Source organism: Terrapene carolina, unplaced genomic scaffold, assembly GCF_002925995.2.
Source record: "Terrapene carolina triunguis isolate 2854851 unplaced genomic scaffold, T_m_triunguis-2.0 Scaffold58, whole genome shotgun sequence".
Classification (NCBI taxonomy): Eukaryota; Metazoa; Chordata; order Testudines; family Emydidae; genus Terrapene; species Terrapene triunguis.
This window is the reverse complement of record NW_020664409.1, coordinates 107778028-107797438: the sequence shown is the minus strand read 5'-3', so window position 1 is coordinate 107797438 and position 19411 is coordinate 107778028. Positions and strand designations below refer to the sequence as shown.

At 42.6% G+C, this 19411-nt stretch overlaps 1 protein-coding gene across 8 annotated transcripts in view; it reads left to right on the top strand.

The window, feature by feature from the left end:
* TSNARE1 (t-SNARE domain containing 1) overlaps window positions 1-19411 on the top strand; it is a 686859-nt gene that overhangs the window by 407194 nt on the left and 260254 nt on the right. For 6 of the 8 annotated variants that reach the window (XM_026646868.1, XM_026646837.1, XM_024213558.2 and 3 more), the window contains one exon: window positions 7342-7509. In XM_026646868.1, the coding sequence (XP_026502653.1) occupies window positions 7342-7509 (168 nt within the window). The remainder of the gene's footprint in view (window positions 1-7341; window positions 7510-19411) is intronic. The other 2 variants (XM_026646872.1, XM_026646856.1) reach the window with 1 other exon arrangement.

Genomic DNA, 19411 nt, shown 5'->3' with positions numbered 1-19411 from the left:
GGAGCTCTGGTTACCAATCACTGCTACTCTCTTCTGTGTGAAAGATAATGCAAAGTTGTAATATCACTATTTCACTTCTCTAAAAGATTTAGAAGTCCCAGGCCACTTGTTCTGCGGCTGCCTGAGGCTTTTCTACCTGTAATTGCTTTGGGCTTCTGCTTGACGAGATACATCTATAAATCTTTCTGAGTCTGCAAGGTTAGTTGTTTTGGAAGGATGGTTTGAGAAAGATTATCTAATCTAATCTGTGTCTTTTTAATGTAGCTATATATTGCAGCTGGGAAGACAGAGCTGGCTATTCCATGTCATTTTTGTTCATGCCAACATATGTACTAAAAATTCACCAGTAACATTCCAACTTTGTAACAAATGGTATTGCAAGCAATGGTCTTTTGGGCCATTGCTGTGGAGCATTTTCATGTTCTTTAATGTAGGCAGTCTGGACTCATTATTCAAAGTGCAATTAAATGTTAATCTTCATGCATGCTACTGAGAGTGGGATTATCCTCATGAATAGGAGTCCGACTCTGTAGATGTATACACAGACTGTAAAGTAAGAGATACACATCTCTCCATTGGTGTGTTTGCAGTTTGTGCAAATGCTGCAGCCAAAAAGTTCCCTAGATGAGATGTGATACCTTACATGAAGAAAGGTAGGTGTGTGGGTGATTCCTTATTGTGGTCGTATTCCTGCTAGGGTTACAGGAAATCCTGAGGCGTAAAGGAGGGACAGCACCCCGGTTTGGTTTGTAACCTGGTGTGCGTGAAGTTCCTATTGCATTACAGATTTATGTGCTCGTGAATGGTTGTCATGGACCAACTTGCCATTTGTAGAATTCAGTTTGATTATGTGAGCCAAATTCTCCTCTCCGTTCCATGGATATAAATCCGGAGTGACTCTGTTGAAATCTTGCAAGTACAGTGTGCACAACAAGGCTAGGTATTGTTATTATTACATACAGGGCCGTCCTAAGGATTTATGGGGCCTTATGCAATATTGTTAACCTGGTGCCCCTATGCCTGATGGCAGCCCGGGCACACACGTGTATTTTAGAGTCGTGTGGTCTTTTGAAAATCCAAGCATTTAAGGCTAAAGATGAATACTCAGATGGTGCATCTAAAAATCTGTGCAAGGATTTTTTAGAGATGTGATTTTATAATCTTCAGCAACACGTTAATGAAATATTTTAAAGCAAATTTTAAACTAAGGTCCTGTAGACTGACATGTTCTGAGTAAATATTACGGTAATGCACAACTGTTTTTGTCAGTAAATACAGAAACGGACGGTATATACCTGCGGGTTGGCAAATACCTGTTAAATGGCTTTATTACCATGTGACTGGCTCTTTAACAATTTCAGTGTTGTGCTAATAGGTCTGGCAGGCTGGAAGCTTTTTCACTTTTAACTACTAGATCCCCTCCCGAGGAAGACTCACCAGGCTGCAGCAGCCAGCTGTGGTGGGAGCCTGCAGGAAGGGTCAGAACAGGGATAGGAAGAGGCGGGAGGGTGGACACTAAGACCCAGGGTGCCCCAAATTTTCAGGTGCCCTACGCAGAGGTGTGTGCCTAAGGATGGCCCTGAGTATATAACCTGGGTTGGGTTTGAACTGATGACCTAGAAATGAAATGTCTCTGTATGCCATTAGTTAGGAACTGGCCACTAGTGGAGCTGGATGTCAAACTACTGCCATGGGATGGTGTGGGTCATAGTGGTGTGATCTGGGATAGAAAAGGCATTTTCCAACTTCCTATGGAACTTGAATACACCTGATTATGAGGGAAGCTTTAATTATATAAAGCAGGGGTAGGCAACCTATGGCACCTGTGTCAAAGGCGGCACGCAAGCTGATTTTCAGTGGCACTCACACTGCCCGGGTCCTGGCCAGCGGTCCGGGGGGCTCTGCATTTTAATTTAATTTTAAATGAAGCTTCTTAAACATTTTTAAAACCTTATTTACTTTACATACAACAATAATTTAGTTATATATTATAGATTTATTGAAAGAGACCCTCTAAAAACGTTAAACTATATTAGTGGCACGCGAAACCTTAAATTAGAGTGAATAAATGAAGACTCGGCTCACCACTTCTGAAAGGTTGCTGACCCCTGATATAAAGTATGTGAGTGGATGGCGAAGAAGTTGTGTAAATGTTGTGTGTTTCCCCTTGTCTTCCAGAATGAGGTTGCCACTCCAGTTGTAAGACCTGCTTCCCACAAGTTCTGAGGACACTGACAGCTTTGTCATAGCCATTGTAATAAAAGAAAGTGAAGCAAGTGACAGAGTTTGACATGCAAGACCTCTTAATAGCATCCACCTAGTCAAAAAAGAAAGCTGTGAAAGACCGCAGCCAAGAGTTGAGATCATGTGGACAAGGGAGCCATGACATTTCAAGGATCCCTTGTTCTAGAGACAGCCAATGGAGAAGACTGTGTTCACCACTAACACAATGCAATATGATAAATTGAATTCACATTAAGCCTAGTTAGGGTTGAAAAGTCAGCAAAATATCAGCATGTTGTAATAATACATGTGTGTTAGCTTCATCAGCACTTCCTGGCCTTTCCCTCTAGTACCTATCCAACTGTTTTGTCTGTTTCTTTTAATTTCCAGTAGGAGCAGAACTTGTAAAAAGCATCAGTAATAGTGTCTTGAAAGTTAGATGTGTAAAAGAGAGCTGTAGTTTTGAGTCATGGACAGAGCAAATGTTCTTTGTATGGGACATTCTCTAGTCCTCTGAAGATATGCTGTACAGTAGATACAGTAGCTGTAAGGTTGTGCTTGTGGGTGGAAAAAGAGAGGGCCAATAGTGTTAGGTGGCTTAACTTTTCATTTCCGTGCTTTGTTGATTTGTTTTTGTTATGTGTCTTGTGTGTGGTAACTTTAACCATTTCACAATTAAGTTTTTTTGTGTATTAATTTCCTACACATTTTTCCCATTAAAATATTTAAGCAGCTGGAGGGGGGTAGAACTCCGTGGAGGTAATTTCTGGGGATGTGTCACAGAAGCGCAGCCATAGGTGCTGGAATTAGGGGTTCTGTGGTGCTGCCACAGCCCATGGCTTGAAGTGGTTTCCATCAGATACAGGGTTTACACTTTGGGTCAATGGCTCTCAGCACCCCCACTATACAAATTGGTTCAGAGCCCCTGAGCGTAGTTGCTGAAGTGAAGATTTTATCTGCTAGAGAAGTACAGCTACTGACAGAATTTTTATCCATCCGGCCAGATACAACTTTTTCTATCAAGAACTGCACATAAAACCTTATTTGTAGGATACAATCTGATAAAACCGTAGCTGCAGGGAGAAAAGATTTTATCCTACAGAGAAGATTTTATCCAATGGAGAGAATGTGTCTTGGCTACTGTTTGTTCATTAGTTTTCACATATGTTGAATAACAACAAAAAATGACCCTTAGTCCTAAAAAAATATTTTCAAAAACTATCCAGCACATCACAAGTACTGAACTTTTTCACCTCTCTACCAATACCTTTGCAGATACAATGTCTGTTTTAAAGATACACAGTGACAGAAGTCTGCCACAGGCAAATTTCAAGAACAGACCAAACTCAGACACTTTCTATTAAAAATTTATAAAAAGAATCCAAACAACAATTACATAGAAAATTCAAATAGCATAAAATTTAGCACCATGGTAAGTTTAATTCTGAAAAGCCACATATGTATAGAGGAAACCAGGAAATTATGCCTCATTTTAAGCCCATCTCAGATTGCAACTTTAACTATGGAAGATCAAGTGCTTCCGTTCTAACTTTGTTGATTATCAGTGTAACATTGGCAAATACAGTAACAAACAAAATTCAAAATGTAAAGGAAATACAAGTAAAACCCAATTAAAATATAATTTACAATCCAAAATATTACATCAAATTAGATTTCTTTACACATTTAAATCCAAAACAAAAAAACGAGGAGTCCTTGTGGCACCTTAGAGACTAACAAATTTATTTGGGCATAAGCTTTCGTGGGCTAGAACCCACTTCGTCAGGTGCATGAAGCGGAAAATACAGGACCTGCTTTGTTAGCTGAGAGTTTCCATTTGGTGCTGCTTGAAAACAAGGGGGTTGTTCATTCAACCCATTGTATGAGGGCCACATACTACATCAAAATAATCAGCAAAAAATGGATCACAGTAGCCAGCTATAATGACTCTATGGAGAGTTAACACAGCTCCATGTTTGTGTCTTGCAGGAAATTCCAGCCAGCACACATCCTGTTCTTTCCTTTAATACAGGATCACTTATTCATGTGGCTTCTTTGCAAGATGTCCAGGAGACAGACTCACACAGCTGTTTTCAGTGACTCTGAAGTTAACTCATGTCACCAGTTTGTTTAATAGGAAGAACACGCGTATAATGTGCTTGGACCATAATCTATTTAAACACATCAGTGCCCATGCTTTTTAAGGAGATATTGGAGCAATATCTATTGTTGTGGTAGGGGTGGATTATTGTTATGTATGTATTTACTTGTATTGCAATACAGCACCCAGAGGCACCAGTCAAGACTGCAGCCCCATTGTACTGTAAAACTGCTTAGGAAGACATGGACCCTGTCCCAAAGAGTGCAAACTCTAATTTAAGACAAGTCACAAAAACGAGTGCATGTAACAAATAAGGAGTAGAGGAAGATAGAACAAGGGTAACAGTGAGAGGAACACATGGTTATGTAGATTAGCTATGTGCATAGTTTGATGGTGCCAAATCATCTCATGTATATTTGTTGGGGTGATGGCTTTCCCCTTGATCCTGTACAGCCACTGCTAGAAAACACCGAATAAGTTTGATGAAGACAGTGTAAATTGCGATTGGATAGCCCTGTGAAAATGTGACCGTGCTAACTGTGTATCCAACTCCCATTAACCTTAATACGTGAGACATGTGCTGAGTTGAGAAGAGACCTTCATAGCTACAAGAGTTACATTAGGGTACACCAGGGTGTTTTATTGGTCGATTAATACGTGCCTCAGGTGGTGAAGGCAGTCTGCCATATGCTTTCAACTATCTGACACATCTATTAATGGACCAATAATACACCCCCTGGAATGTCTGAATGCTATTAAAATATTGTTTGGTAATTGTTAATGCATTTTTAAACCTTATTTTTGTGAAGTTTCCTTTTGTAATATATCCTTCCACTCCAGAAAAAAGTTCTCAGGGAAAGAGAGGAAGAAATAATGGAAAATATGATGGCAAGGATCTCCTTCTCTATTTATAACTTTTGGGAACATTTTTTTGAATGTTCCCCCCATTTTTATGCATACAGCCTCAAACCATCCCCTATTCTCACTTCTCCCCTTACATTTTATTGATTTTTCTCAGCCAAGATTTTCAAAAATGGGTGCCTAAAGTTAGATTCCTAAGTCCATATTTATGCACCTTAATAAGTGGTCTGATTTCCAAATGCCCTGAACATCCAGAAGATCCAACTGAAGTCAGAGAGCCAGATGCCCAGCATTTCTGAAAATCCAGCACACATTAGATGAGGAAATATGACCTTAAGAGTTTGAGTTTAGGCACCCATTTTGAAACTCTTGGGCCCTGTATTCCCATCTCTTTGCTCCCCCTTCACACTTCCTCCAAAAAACAGAGATAATTTTACAGGTGCTCTTTTTCTCTTCAGTCACATACTCCGTGGCTGGGGTCGTCATCCCTTTCAAGTTGACCAGACTGCTTTTTACTGCAGTTTTTAGGACCCAATTTTGCAGGGTGCCGTGAAACTCCAGTGAGCTGCTGAAAGCTCTTGATTCTCATTCATTCAATGGAAATTGAGGGCACTTGGCAACATTCAGAACCAGGGCCATTGCAAAGTAACAAAGTATTTCCTTCCGAAACACAACCCCTGAGAGACACTTGTGGCTGAGGTAGCAACCACCATGTCGTCCTCCAACTTCATAACGTTGCAAGCATCTGAACTGCCATTTTAGTTTAACTTTTGATAAGCAAAACTGGGAGCAATGCCAGTTTGATGGAGCCACTTACATGCTTAATGTTACACCACGCAGAGCTTTAAATGCTTCCTAAAAACGAACACCTGTTGTGTGAGCAGCGAGTTAATTCAAAAAGCAAACCAAAGTGGAGCCCTGAGTTGCCCGTAGTGATAACTGCATTATCGTATTGCTGTTACCGCTCTCCTTACTACTCCCGTCATACATATGGTTTGTTACTCTCTGATAACTCGTGTACTGTAAATTAGATCATAAAGTCTTCAGCGTAGGGAAATTGCATATGCTTTGGTAAAGTGACATAATAAGTAATAACAGTCCCATGAGTGGGACTAATGTGTTTAAACTTAAATGTGTGCATAAGTGCTCTACTGGATCAGGGCCTATATGATGAGATATATAATATAATATATGATGAGAGAGATGATGTGGATAAGGCATTAGCCTGGGTCTCAGGAGATCTCAGTTCAATTCCGAGCTCTACCAAGACTTCCATGTTACCTCGGGCATGTCACTTGACCTCTTCAGTTCCCCATTTATAGAACAGGGATAATACTTACCTTCTCCTACCCATCATCTATCTCAGCAGTTCTCAACGTGCGGCCCATGGTCCACATGCAGCCCACTTAGCATACAGCTGCGGCCCAGCTCTGTGCTAAAAAAAATTCAAAATTTGCCATTCTGGTCTGGCAGGGGGTGGGGTTGGCTGAGGGGGAGACAGTGTCTTGCAGCCTGCACCAGCGTTCCTGCCAGCAGGAGGCTGGTGAGTGCCGCAGTGGGGCACGGGGTGGGAGAGTGGGTCTTTGGATAGGTTTGACGGGGGGTTCTGGAAACTAGGGGGTTTGCCCCAGATTTTAGGTGGGGCTCCACTCCTGGCCCCCCCTTTCAGGACCTGGCTGCCAGCCTCTCTGGGTGCTCCGCTCCTGGCACAGTGCTGAGGGTCCCGGCTGCTGCCTAGCCCTGCGTGACAGGGTCCGGGTCCTGGCTGCTGCCTGGCCTCACGCGGCCGTATTGGGATCCGGCTGCCTGGCCCACACCCAGGGCTCCACTCCTGGCCCTGCTCTGGGTGGGGCGCTAGGCATAGGGACTGTGGGCAGTTTTAGGGTGAGGGGCGCTGTGGTTCTCAACCTGCAGCCCACGAAACACATTGTGGGCCACAAATGCAGCCCACAATGATAAATAGGTTGAGAATTTAAAGAGAATAAGTGTGTGGTGGCTTGGGAAGCCAGGACAGGAGTGATTTCCATAAAGGTGGGGCATTCCAAAGGCGCTATATCTGGTACATGGAGCTGTGTTTTGCATAATGTGCCTGGAAGATAAGGCAGTAACCATGCTGTTAAATCTAACCCTGTTTTACTTCCTTTCTCCCGTCTCAGCAGAGTCCCAGGACCCCCTTCTCCGACCTGGCTGATGATGAGAAGATTTTTAATGGAGGAGATGGCATGTGGCAGAACCAGAGTCAGGATCAAGCCCTGCTCTCGGAAATCACAGAAGAGGACCTGGAGGCCATCCGTCTGCGGGAAGAAGCCATTCAGCAGATTGAGGTCAGTAGCCTTCACTACCCGCTGTCTTGGAAGTGGGAGTTGGCATTAGCTTAGCCGCCTGGTAGACACTTTGAAGCAAGAAGAAAATGTTGGTTTTATATTGTTGGAGTTGTGACACCTCCATTAGGTGTTGGGAGCATTTTCAGGTGTATATTATAGTTGGAACATGTAGAGCAAGGAAGAATTACAGTGCCATATAGTCACTGATGAAAGTTAAAGGAATTAGTGTTTAGGATTAAATGTTTTTAAACACATATTTTGTCTCATAGTCTATAGTGCTATAGAGTCATTGGGCTCAGGGCTGCAGTGCTGGTGCAGGCAGAGCTCTCTTGTGATCAGTGATAGCTTTGTGTGCATAAAGATCAGAGGATCAGACCCAGTGTGTGAGAGACGTGGAACAGATGCAGTTTACTGGCATTCTTTCTGCTATTGGCTGGTTGTCACTACCACTGATATACAGTAACTCCTCGCTTAACGTTGTAGTTATGTTCCTGAAAAATGTTACTTTAAGTGAAACGATGTTAAGTGAATAATGTAAATGGGGGGTTAGGTTCCAGGGAAATTTTTTTTGCCAGACAAAAGACTGTATGTGTGTGTGTGTGTGTGTCTATATATATATAATACTGTACACAGCAATGATGATTGTGAATCTTGGTTGAGGTGGTGAAGTCAGAGGGTGGAAGAGGGTGGGATATTTCCCAGGGAATGCCTTACTGCTAAATGATGAACTAGAACTTAGCTGACCCCTCAAGGGTTAACACATTGTTGTTAATGTAGCCTCACACTCTACAAGGCAGCAGGAAAGGAGGAAGGAGAGACAGCATGGCTGTGCCTGCAAACATTCCCTCTGGAAACTGAACGTGATGATGAACCCACACTATCCCACTGGAGCGCACCACTCCCTCCACTTTCCAAAGTGTGGGGGTGGGGGTGGGGGTGGTGCAGGTGCATGTGTGTGTAAGACAGACACACACACTGTGTGTGTGTGTGTGTGTGTGTGTGTGTGTGTGTGTGTGTGTGAAAGAGGGAGAGACAGAGACACACACCGTGTGTGTGAGAGAGAGAAATGCGCATTTCCCCTTAAAGTACGCTGACCCCACTCTAAGTACATTGTCTTTTTATGTAGATCAGCAAGTTGAGACAGCAGCTACTGCCAGCAAGCTCCCTCCATCCTGAGCCCTGTCCTGTCCCCCCCTGCTCTGTGGAGATGGGGTACAGGAGCGGGGGGCAGAAGCGTGGTGAGGGGGACACCCTGACATCAGCACCCCTCCGCCTCCCCACCCCCTGCACAGCAAGCCGGAGGCTCCCGGGAGCAGCTCCAAGGCAGAGGGCAGGAGCAGGACATGGCAGTCGGGGGAGGGACAGCTGAACTGCAGGCAATTGATAGCCTGCTGGGCGGCTGCTGCACAGGGAACTTAGGGGAGCGGGGAGCTGATGGGGGGCTGCTGATCCACCCTGGTTCCAAGCCCCCACCAGCTAGTTCCAACGGGCTGCTCTTTCTGCAAGCAGTGGACAAAGCAGGCAGCTGCCAAACAACATTATAAGGGAGCATTGCACAACTTTAAACAAGCATGATCTCTAATTGATCAGCGATGTAACAACGAAACAACGTTAACCAGGATGATGTTAAGTGAGGAGTTACTGTACCCAGATATGTTGTTGTATGCTAGGTTGAACAATCCACCTTACTCTATACATACATCTACTTCCTGTTTCCTCTATTTCCATCAGCAGTCAATGCCTAATATCAGTGATCATGCAAAAGAAAATACTGTAACCCTCCTACCTTAATAATTAAATATTTTGCTCTTTTATCTAAGAATATGTAGGTTCTTAACGTAGTAATGGTGAAGGAAAGGAATCAAATTACAATATTACAGGGTGTTTTTTTTACTAAAAGGCAGAACAAAGGTTTATAAATACAACGTCAAAAGGTGCCACAAGCTTTTTTTAAAAGCGATATGATTGAGTTATGTATAAATTTTTTTCTTTTAAAAAATTCAGTTTGCATTTTTGGAAAACTCAGTTGCTTGAATTTAACCAATAAATGATTGAGAACAGAGAACATTGTCAATCTTAAACTTAAGCACACTTAAACTAAGGATGAACCTAAAGATAGGACTTCAGAATAAATCAGAACATTTGAATAAGAAATACTCTTTATTGTCTAATTGAATTCAGCTAATTTTATCAGAATGAATTTGAATATTAGTGTATCAAAAAGTGTGATGCAATCAACAGTGCAAAAAGAGGACAGAAGTTCAAACTGTGGCCCAATACACTATGTCTTTCAGAAGAGATTATATGCTGCTTTTAAATAGAGATAAGAATTAGATATGATTCGATGTTATAAATGGGAGACTTATTTTGTCTTCTAGGGGTAAATCTCCTCTTATGCACTGCTGAAGTTGGTTGAATGGTAGTGCTGATGTCCAAGATACAGAAAGTCATTGAATATTTTTGTTCCCAGAGGTGAAACTGTGAAAGCTTATCCTCCATTTTAGCATCTGTACCTGTCTGTGAGTGTGAGTTTGACAGCAATATCCAGTGAAAACCTCTGCTGGAATCTCTCGTGGCTGAGCCTCCTGCAGAGCCATCTATAATGTGGATCACTGCAGTATGTTGCATATATTTGTACTTTGGGATGTTGCTGCTCTTAAGTATACTTAGGTGTTTATTTTAGGTTGTACTGGTAAAACCACCTTGGGTATTGTATACAACTAAACACAAATTAAAATATCCCCAGTCCAATGATCTGGATATTCCATCTGTATGTACAATTTGCAATAATAATAATATTGATGAACTGAAGGGAGAAAAATGATCCAGGATGGACTCACCTGAACAAGATAAATATGCAATGTCTTGAAGATAGTACAGTCCTAAAAAGATGTCTTCACAGTACTTTCATACAGAAGGTGGTCCACAAAGTGAAAAGGCCCAGCCCTCCTATCAGTCCCTAGAAAGAGACCAAGGACAGTCTGGCTGATCACAGCTGCCCTGTTGGGGTAGAGGATATAGACATTCATTCAGGCATGTGGGGCATATGTCATTATTAATTTCACAGGCGCAGTCTAGGCTGTACAGATACTTTGCACTCTGCTTTCTCCTGTGTATCAGTGCTGAAGAGCGTGGCTTCTTTTTTTGGAGGGGGAGACATTTGATATCTAAGAAGCATGGATGTAATGGTATTTTCTTAGGTAGTGGCAGAGGTGGGTCATATTCCTGTGATATTATTGAGAGAATGTAGCAGCTTCCTTTCCCTATGCATGTTCCTACCGTCCCTTGCCTGGCACAGAAGACATTGTCACTTCCCTGTAACTGAAAATGCTAGATGAAAGCTTCCTGTGATGAGCAGATGGAAGATGCCCAGCAGGTGTGGAAGACTTCACTCCAGGTGCTACAAGGTTGCTAAAAGTACACAGACATAACACACCTTTATTTTTAAATAAGATTCTTATTGATTTTGTAGGCTTTCCAAGTATTACTCCCACCTAATGTTAATTCCGCATTAGCTAAGTGTTAGATAATTCACTCAGCCATTTTGCATATGGTGACAGGGATTCAGATTTCTGTTTCTTAAGAATTTGTTTTTCCACTGACATCACAACCGAAACCCACTTTGCATTGATAACTGGTTCTGTACATTCATTCGGTGGCCTTGTGAGGGCTACACAACGTATCCATTCTTGCATACAGAGCTTCAGTGATTCTTTAATTAATAGGAAGAGGATAAAATATAAGAAAATTAGCATCGTGTATTATGTCTCTCCATCATTATGCTGCATTAAGCCGGTATTAAGCAATCCTTCTGCAATCAATAGTACTAATTTAAAACCTATTTTGAAAGAAATGTGATGAGAATGATATGGACATTTTGGATTGTGCCACACACCTCCCCAGCTTTAGCTGGATATACCTTATTATTGTTTGCAAACCTCACATGCTCAGCCCTGGATGACAGTCACTATTATTGCTGGGGAAGGTGCCAGAAGCGGGTTCCCAGGCCTCTGCTCAGCCGGGGCTGGCCCCAGCCGGGCCAAGAGGCACGTGCTCCCCGCTCCTGTGGCCTCAGCCCCCTAGGAGTCAGCGGGATTGGCTGCCCTGGCCCAGGGAGGTGGGGCTGGAAGTTCTTCCAAGAGGAGACATCTGAGGTAGTCACGTGTCCCTCCATTTACATTGTGCCCCACCGCTATCAGGAGGCACAAGTTGTTTATGAACTGGAGGTTCTTTGAGATGTGTGGTCCCTATTTGTATTCCACTACCTGCTCTCCATCCCCTCTGTGCAGACGAGTACACGGTGGTAAGAGGGACACTGGAGAGGCATCATCCTGCATGACCTATTATATCCTTGGCTGCAAGCACAAGGGAACGCACTATGCATGTGTGGGTCAACGGACACTGCTAAGAAATACTTCCGGACTCAGACGCATGGTGCGCATGCACACCCATGTATGGGGTACAAATAGGGACCACACATTTCAAAGAACCTCCATTTACAGGTAGGTAACTTCCTCAAATTGCAGCAAGGGCGATTTAGGTTAGACAAACTTCTTAACTGTAAGGGTAGTTAAGCACTGGAACAAATTGCCTAGGGAGGCTGTGGAATCTCTGACAGAAGAGGTTTTTAAGAACAGGTCAGACAAACACCTATCAAGTAGGGTCTAGATAATACTCAGTCCTGCCTCAGTGCAGGGGACTGGACTAAATGACCTATCGAGGTCCCTTCCAGTCCTACATTTCTATGATTCTATGAAACATCCAATTTGTTCAAATACACCAATTCACTGTAGTATTTTGGAAACTCATAGTCATTAGAGATAGAAACTACCTATTAGCTTGACATGTCCATCCCCTGGGAGTCAGTATTGGATTGTTCCCTACAGAATATGCTTGAATATATTGTCCATTTAATTTTAAATGACCCAAGCTATAGGACTGCCTCCATTTATTTTGGGAGACTATTTCATGGTCCAGTAGACTTCACTGTTGATGAAATTCTTCCCTCTATTCGTCTTAAATATCTCTTTCTTCTTTCTCAGCCCTCTACACCTAGTAAAACTCTATTGGGCCCTGTCAAGGCTGTATCCCCACTTTGAACTTTAGGGTTCAAATGTAAGGGCCTGCATGAAAACTTCTAAGCTTATCTACCAGCTTAGCTTTGGTCCGCTGCCACCATCACAAGAATTCCCTCCCTGGGAAGCCTTGAGAAACCTTTCACCAATTCCCTGGTGAACACAGATCCAAACCCCCTTGGATCTTAAAACAAGGAGAAATTAACCATCCCCCCTCCTTCCTCCCACCCTCCTTTCACCAACTCCTGGTGAATACAGATCCAAACCCCCTTGGATCTTAAAACAAGGAGAAATCAATCTGGTTCTTAAAAAAGAAGGCTTTTAATTAAAGAAAAAGGTAAAAATCATCTCTGTAAAATCAGTATGGAAAATACTTTACAGGGTAATCAAACTTAAAGAGCTCAGAGGACCCCCCTCTGTCTTAGGTTCAAAGTACAGCAAACAAAGATACACACTCTGGTAAAAAGGTACATTTACAAGTTGAGAAAACAAAGTAAATCTAAGACGCCTTGCTGTCTTTTTACTTACTAGTTTGAAATAGGAGAGACTTGTTTAGAAAGATGGGGAGAACCTGGATTGATGTCTGGTCCCTCTCAGTCCCAAGAGCGAACCCCCCTTAAAACAAAGAGCACACACAAAAGCCTTTCCCCCCCCAAGATTTGAAAGTATCTTGTCTCCTTATTGGTCCTTGGGGTCAGGTGTCAGCCAGGTTACCCGAGCTTCTTAACCCTTTACAGGTAAAAGGATTTGGAGTCTCTGTACACAGAGAGCTGTTACCCTTCCCGTAATAGTTATGACAGGCCCTTTCAATAATTCTTCTTCCTCCTTGACATTTACACTCTTCAAATACCAACAGACAGTTATTGTCCTGCTCACAAGTTAATCTCTCTTGCTCTTCAATCACTTTATTTCTGTTCTCTGTATTCCATCTAATTGTCACAGTTCAGGGCAACTGAACCTGTTTTTCCCTGCTTGTGGTCCACCAAGGGCACCCACTCTAGGCCTCTGGCTCCTCAGCTGTCACCTCTCTTGGGTGAAGACACGTGTCTCTATCCCTCCTGACCAGGGATTTTTCCAGACTGCACAGTTCCCAGCTTACTCTCTGATATCCACAACAAAAGGTCAGTGTCTCTGCTTTGCTTCCTGTCCGAAAGCTATGAACAGCTGTAATTGCCAGCAGTCACAAATTACCCCACAGCTCTTTATTAGCAAGCACATGTATTCTTAAGGTGAAAGCTTTACAGAGAAAACTTATTAAAAACAATTCAAGTTCCTATATGTCTGTTAAAAAGTTTCCAGCGGTCACCCAACAGTCTTATGGGACCTCAGTAATCCTTCCACTCCTCCCAGGAAGGATTGGGGAGCCCCTTGCACAGAAAGTCCTCTCCATTTTCTAGATCAGAAAGAAGGCTCTGTGTTAGTCTAAACTCAGGCTATTTATCCAAAAATCATTTCTTTTTCTGTTGGTCTTCGGAGAATCCAGTATGAACTAGTATATGTGAACCTCTCCAAGTGGTGGCATTCCTTTACAGGTTTACAGCCTGAGTGAATTTGCCTAATCACCCCTACACACATAAACACACGCACACACTTCTTAATTCCTGGAGGAGCTGTGGTCACCTTTCCCCATAGAACTACCTTCAATCCCTGGCCCGCAATGATACGTAAATTTAATACAGCAAGATCTCCAAAAGATATTGCAGGAAATTGCCATATCTGTCACACTAATTTACTCATTTTCTTCTGCTACCAAGGTGTTTGGGACTATATATAATACCTAGTTGTGGTCACACCAGAGCTATGTAGAACAGAACTATAAATTCCCCAGGGCCTGAGCCAGTGGCCATTGAAGTCAAAGACTTCCACTAACTTCAGAGGGCTTTGGATCAGGCCCCTAGTCTGTGGCATGATGACACTTGTGTTTACATCCGAAAATGACTGTATTTTCTGCACCCCTGTATTGTATTACAAGCTGATAACCAATGAGTTGATCATGATAATCTCCCTTAGGTTTCTTTGGTATTATTGCTGGGGAGAAGGTAAGTGAAGAGTATGTTTTGGGGAAAATATATATACGAGTCTGAAAGTAAAATGGTAGATGCACAGAAATAACACGGAAGCCTTCGGGAAATAGGGAGATTCTTTAGCAAGTGATGATATGAACAAGTAAAGCTAGCTATGCTAAAAGGCTGCTGTGAAGATCGTTTTTCTTGCTCATCACTTTGATCGTAGCTTGGGTATTCCTCCACTGGCTCCTCTTTCTCCAGCACATTAAACATAAGCTATTTGTCTTTACTTTGAAGGCCCTATACAGGGGCCCTATTTTGGTGTTAGCGTGGAAATAATGTAGTCTGGAGATGTTGTAGAGGAAAAAACAGGGCAAACACATTTTTTCAAAATTGCACTAGATCATGACTCTATGTTCTCATCATCATGACCTGAATTGTGTGCCTTAGTAAGCTTATTGTGGGAGAGTTTTTAAGTGCTATGCAAGTGAGCACTGTAGGGGGCATGAAAATATGGACTGTGTTGGAAAATTGGGATTGGGATGACTCTTGATGAGATCAAAGAGCTAATCAGTACAGTTGAGAGATTTATAAACTCCCTTTATCCTGAGATACTGGATTTGCTCCTCGGTTTCAGGGAGAATTCAATGCATTTTTTTAATAGCTGCTAGTCTCTGGAGTTAAGCGCTCTCATTGTCGAATACAGTGGACCAGGTGTGGAAAGATAGATAGATCTATCTTTCAGTCGGTTGTGTCTTCCAGTTGATTTTGTATTTCTGAACGCAGGCGTTGCAATTTTGGTTTTGCTAAATTCACTTTTCCCAGGGGAAAAAATAAACTCCATAAATGAAAAACAAACCAATGCTAAGCAGAGTCCCTGCTAAATGCTTTATTTATTTATTTTCTTTCCCACTGGCTGCTGAGTGATTGGCATCTGTATATATATGTGTGTCTGACCCATCATTTAAATGCAATCCATCCACACTGGAGGAGGTACATATGTGATAATATACCATGTGGTACTACGTTGTGGTAAATTCATTTGTCATGAACCTTTGACCACTTCACCAGCATTCTGACTCTAATCCATTTCTCAGGCCTTGTCTACACTTGCAAGTTGGAGTGCATTAAATCAGCCCTGGGCGCCATAACTCCTGAAGTGTCCACATTGGCAAGGCAGTTAGAGCGCCAGGACCCTGTGGCTGGAGCGTCCCTGGTAATCCACCTCCACGAGAAGCATAAAGCTTGCTGCGCCCCGGCTGAAACACCCGGACATCAGTGTGGATGAGGTGTTGAATTACTGCGCTATGATTGGCCTCTGGAAACATCCCATAATCCTCTGAAGTCAAGTGACCACTCTGGTCATTGTTTTGAACTCGGCTGCAGGCATGCAGATATCCCCTTTCAAAGCTCCGTTTCTGACAGCCCGCATGCTTAGCTGCTCAGGACACAAAGCAAACCATTACTGTGGAATGCTCCTGCTGCAGAGGCAGGCTTTTGTGCGTGCGTGTGTGTGTGTGTGTGAGAGAGAGAGAGAGAGAGAGAGAGGTGGGGGGGTGGGGACTGATGTCAGGTTTCCCCCTTCCCCCTGCTGCTGTCTGAACTTACAAGACAGCATGCTGACACACTCTCTGCCCCCCAAAACACACTGTCTCTCCCCCCACATACACACAGCACACTCCCTATCACCCTCCACCCCCCGGCCCTCATTTGAAAAGCAGATGGCAATCTAGTAGGATGCCCATGGAACAATGGGATTGGGAAACCTGCATCATATGATGCTGTGCCTGCCCCATTAGGGATTACAAACCCTTTCCAAAGCATGCGGCAGCCACTTGCACACTGGGATAGCTACCACAATGAACTGCTCTCTGTGGCGTTGCAAGAGCTGCTAATGTGGACATGCTCCACAGTCACAGGGAGCACAGTGTGAACACACGGCAGCGCTTTCCCTGCTGCTGTCTCCAAGGGCTGGTTTAACTCCCGGCGCTCTACATCTGCAAGTGTAGTCGTAACCTTAGAGGCATACTTCAAACATTCCAAACCTCTGTGCAGTGTCAAGCAGCTGCCATTAATCATCATCATCATCATCTTCGTCATTATCAACAACTAGAAAAATGCTTCCATCTTCCTCCCAAACATGATTCTGGTTTGAGTCCTAGGGTCCACAGTGTTCAGTGCTTGACCCTAAGGTCCAGCATCTCATGTTTCTCCAGGAAACAGGTCAGCTTCTCAGTGGGACCCACAACACTTATTTCTGTCTCTGGAAGGTCCTGAGATATCAGACTTTACAGCTGTGACAGTATTATGTATGGGAAAGCTATTTGATGTAAATTTTAGAGATTTCTAATATCCACTAATTATAGTTTTCCTCTTCCCTATTAGAGTCATAGGACCGAATCCAAACCCCATTGAAGTTGACGGGAGTTCTTTCCATTGACTTCAGTGGGCTTAGATCAGACTTATAGTAACCAAAGCACAGATATTCAGCTACATGGGGATGGATTTTAAACATGTGCTAAAGTTTAAGCATTTCGTTTACAGAAGGAAATAAAATAATAATAATAAACCCACACTTGACTATACACACATTGTACATAAAACCATCTACATTATTTATGCATATATAAATACACATCCCTCTACCCCCATCTCTCTCACTTTGTCACCAAACAACCACAAGCAATGATTCTGCTATTTTATATGTCTATATCTATCCACCTTCTGTCACATCTGCATGTACCAATATGTAGATGCCAAGATATGAGACTTTAAATCATGCACATTATTAAGTATATAGATATTTATAGGGTTTTGTATGTTATATACACACATTATATATATGTGTGTGTGCATATATACATACACACAGTATATATAGTGCTTGTGTATGTGTGTATATATGCATGTGTGCACATACATAATGTCTGTGAATATTTTTTTTAAAAAAACCTATATCTGCATACATAATAATGTGGATGATTTAAAGTCCCATATCTTGTCATCTGTGTAGTGATACATAAAGATGTGACAGAAGGATGGATAGATATAGACATGTGTAACAGCAAAAATAAGGCTTGTGGTTGAAGCATTGTTTGGTGACAAAGAGTAATGATAGAATCTGATGTTAATGCTGCCTGTGCTGGAAAAGATGCCTTTCCTCTTCATGATTTACTGCACCTTTTTGGCCTAATTTTCCATTACCAGATGATGACTCTCTCACAAAAGGTAATACCTTACACAGGTAATATTTCTGTAGTGAAGTGTACAGTAGAAACACTATGTGCTGCATTAATACAGCTATTTTCTGTTTTCTCTCTTTGGCTGGCGTAAGGGACTTGGAATTGCAACTTGTCTGTCAAACGAACGCCAGTTCACTCCCAGTTGCTAATTAACAATACGCTAATCAATGTGCATAAGCCAGCCAAGATATTTTACCCATGTGCTCTGGAGTTGTGCTGTAGTTCTGACTCCTTGTGCTCTTGGGTTGTGTTCTTTGTTCTGCCATTGATTTGTATTTCTGATCTTTGGGGAAATAATTTCTTGTAAGAACTCTGTGCCTCAGTTTACCCATCTGTAAAATTGGGATAGTATTTGTCTACCTTGCTGAAGTATTGTGTGGCTTAACTAATGCATGTAAAGTGCCTTGATCCATGGAAAGAGTGTTACAGAAGAGCAAAGTATTATTGTTACTGGAATATCTGTCCAACTCTCATCTTCTGTAGCATGTAGTTGGAAACATAGAATCATAGAATCATAGAATATCCGGGTTGGAAGGGACCTCAGGAGGTCATCTAGTCCAACCCCCTGCTCAAAGCAGGACCAATTCCCAACTAAATCATCCCAGCCAGGGCTTTGTCAAGCCGGGCCTTAAAAACCTCCAAGGAAGAAGATTCCACCACCTCCCTAGGTAACGCATTCCAGTGCTACCCCTCCTCTCAATCTCTAATGGGTACAGCATGTAAAAAGTCAGTACTGATGGGTGCACCTCTGGCATTTTCCTCTAACCCTGTCCTCTGAGTAGTAGTGGGAGTTCACTTGATGTAACTCTTGAGCAATCCACCCTCCAACCCAACCTAAAATAGCTATATTCGCTTCAGAGGCAACCCTGCTCCACCTTCTTTTGGCTCATGTGGGATTGTTGAGGAGCTTGAGGGTGGGGGAGGTGAGAGAACCCTATGGGTCCCTGAAAGGAAAGGGATCTTCGGGCTTATGAGGAAAGGGTCACTGAAAAGTTAATTAAAATCGGCATAAAGGAGAAAAGCATTTTATGGTGTGGTGTCATTTGTGTTCCACCCTGTTTAGCAAGGGGTCCCTGGCTCTTCAGACATTAGCCCTGACAGTGATGTTCTCACAGAAAACAGAGTAAATGGAGCAGGCAATTTTAAGCATATAAATTGAGTTTTGGATGCTGACACTGAGGACTGTTATTAATTTAATTTTCTTTGCCCCCTGCAGACCTGTAGTGAACTGTTTTCTTTTTTTAAAAACTGCTCCTTCAAGTTGTGTGTTTTGTTTTTTTTATTAGTAGTAGTTTATGAAGTAAGACAGGATTTTATGTACCAGTATTTGCCTACCCCATGGGCCAGTTATAACAAGTCAGAACACAGAACAAAGCATTGTTTATGAGCACACAATCCTAATGGAAAAGCACAGGCCAAATCTCATTTGTAATGAAGGAACAAGACACAGCAAGCAATGTACTTTTCCACTGACTTCGGTGGGCCCAGGATTTAGCCAGAGGGGAGTAGCCTGAATACAGGGCGAGGAACCAGGAACTGATGAGTTTTTATTCTGAAATTGACACTCTCCTTGGCTTTT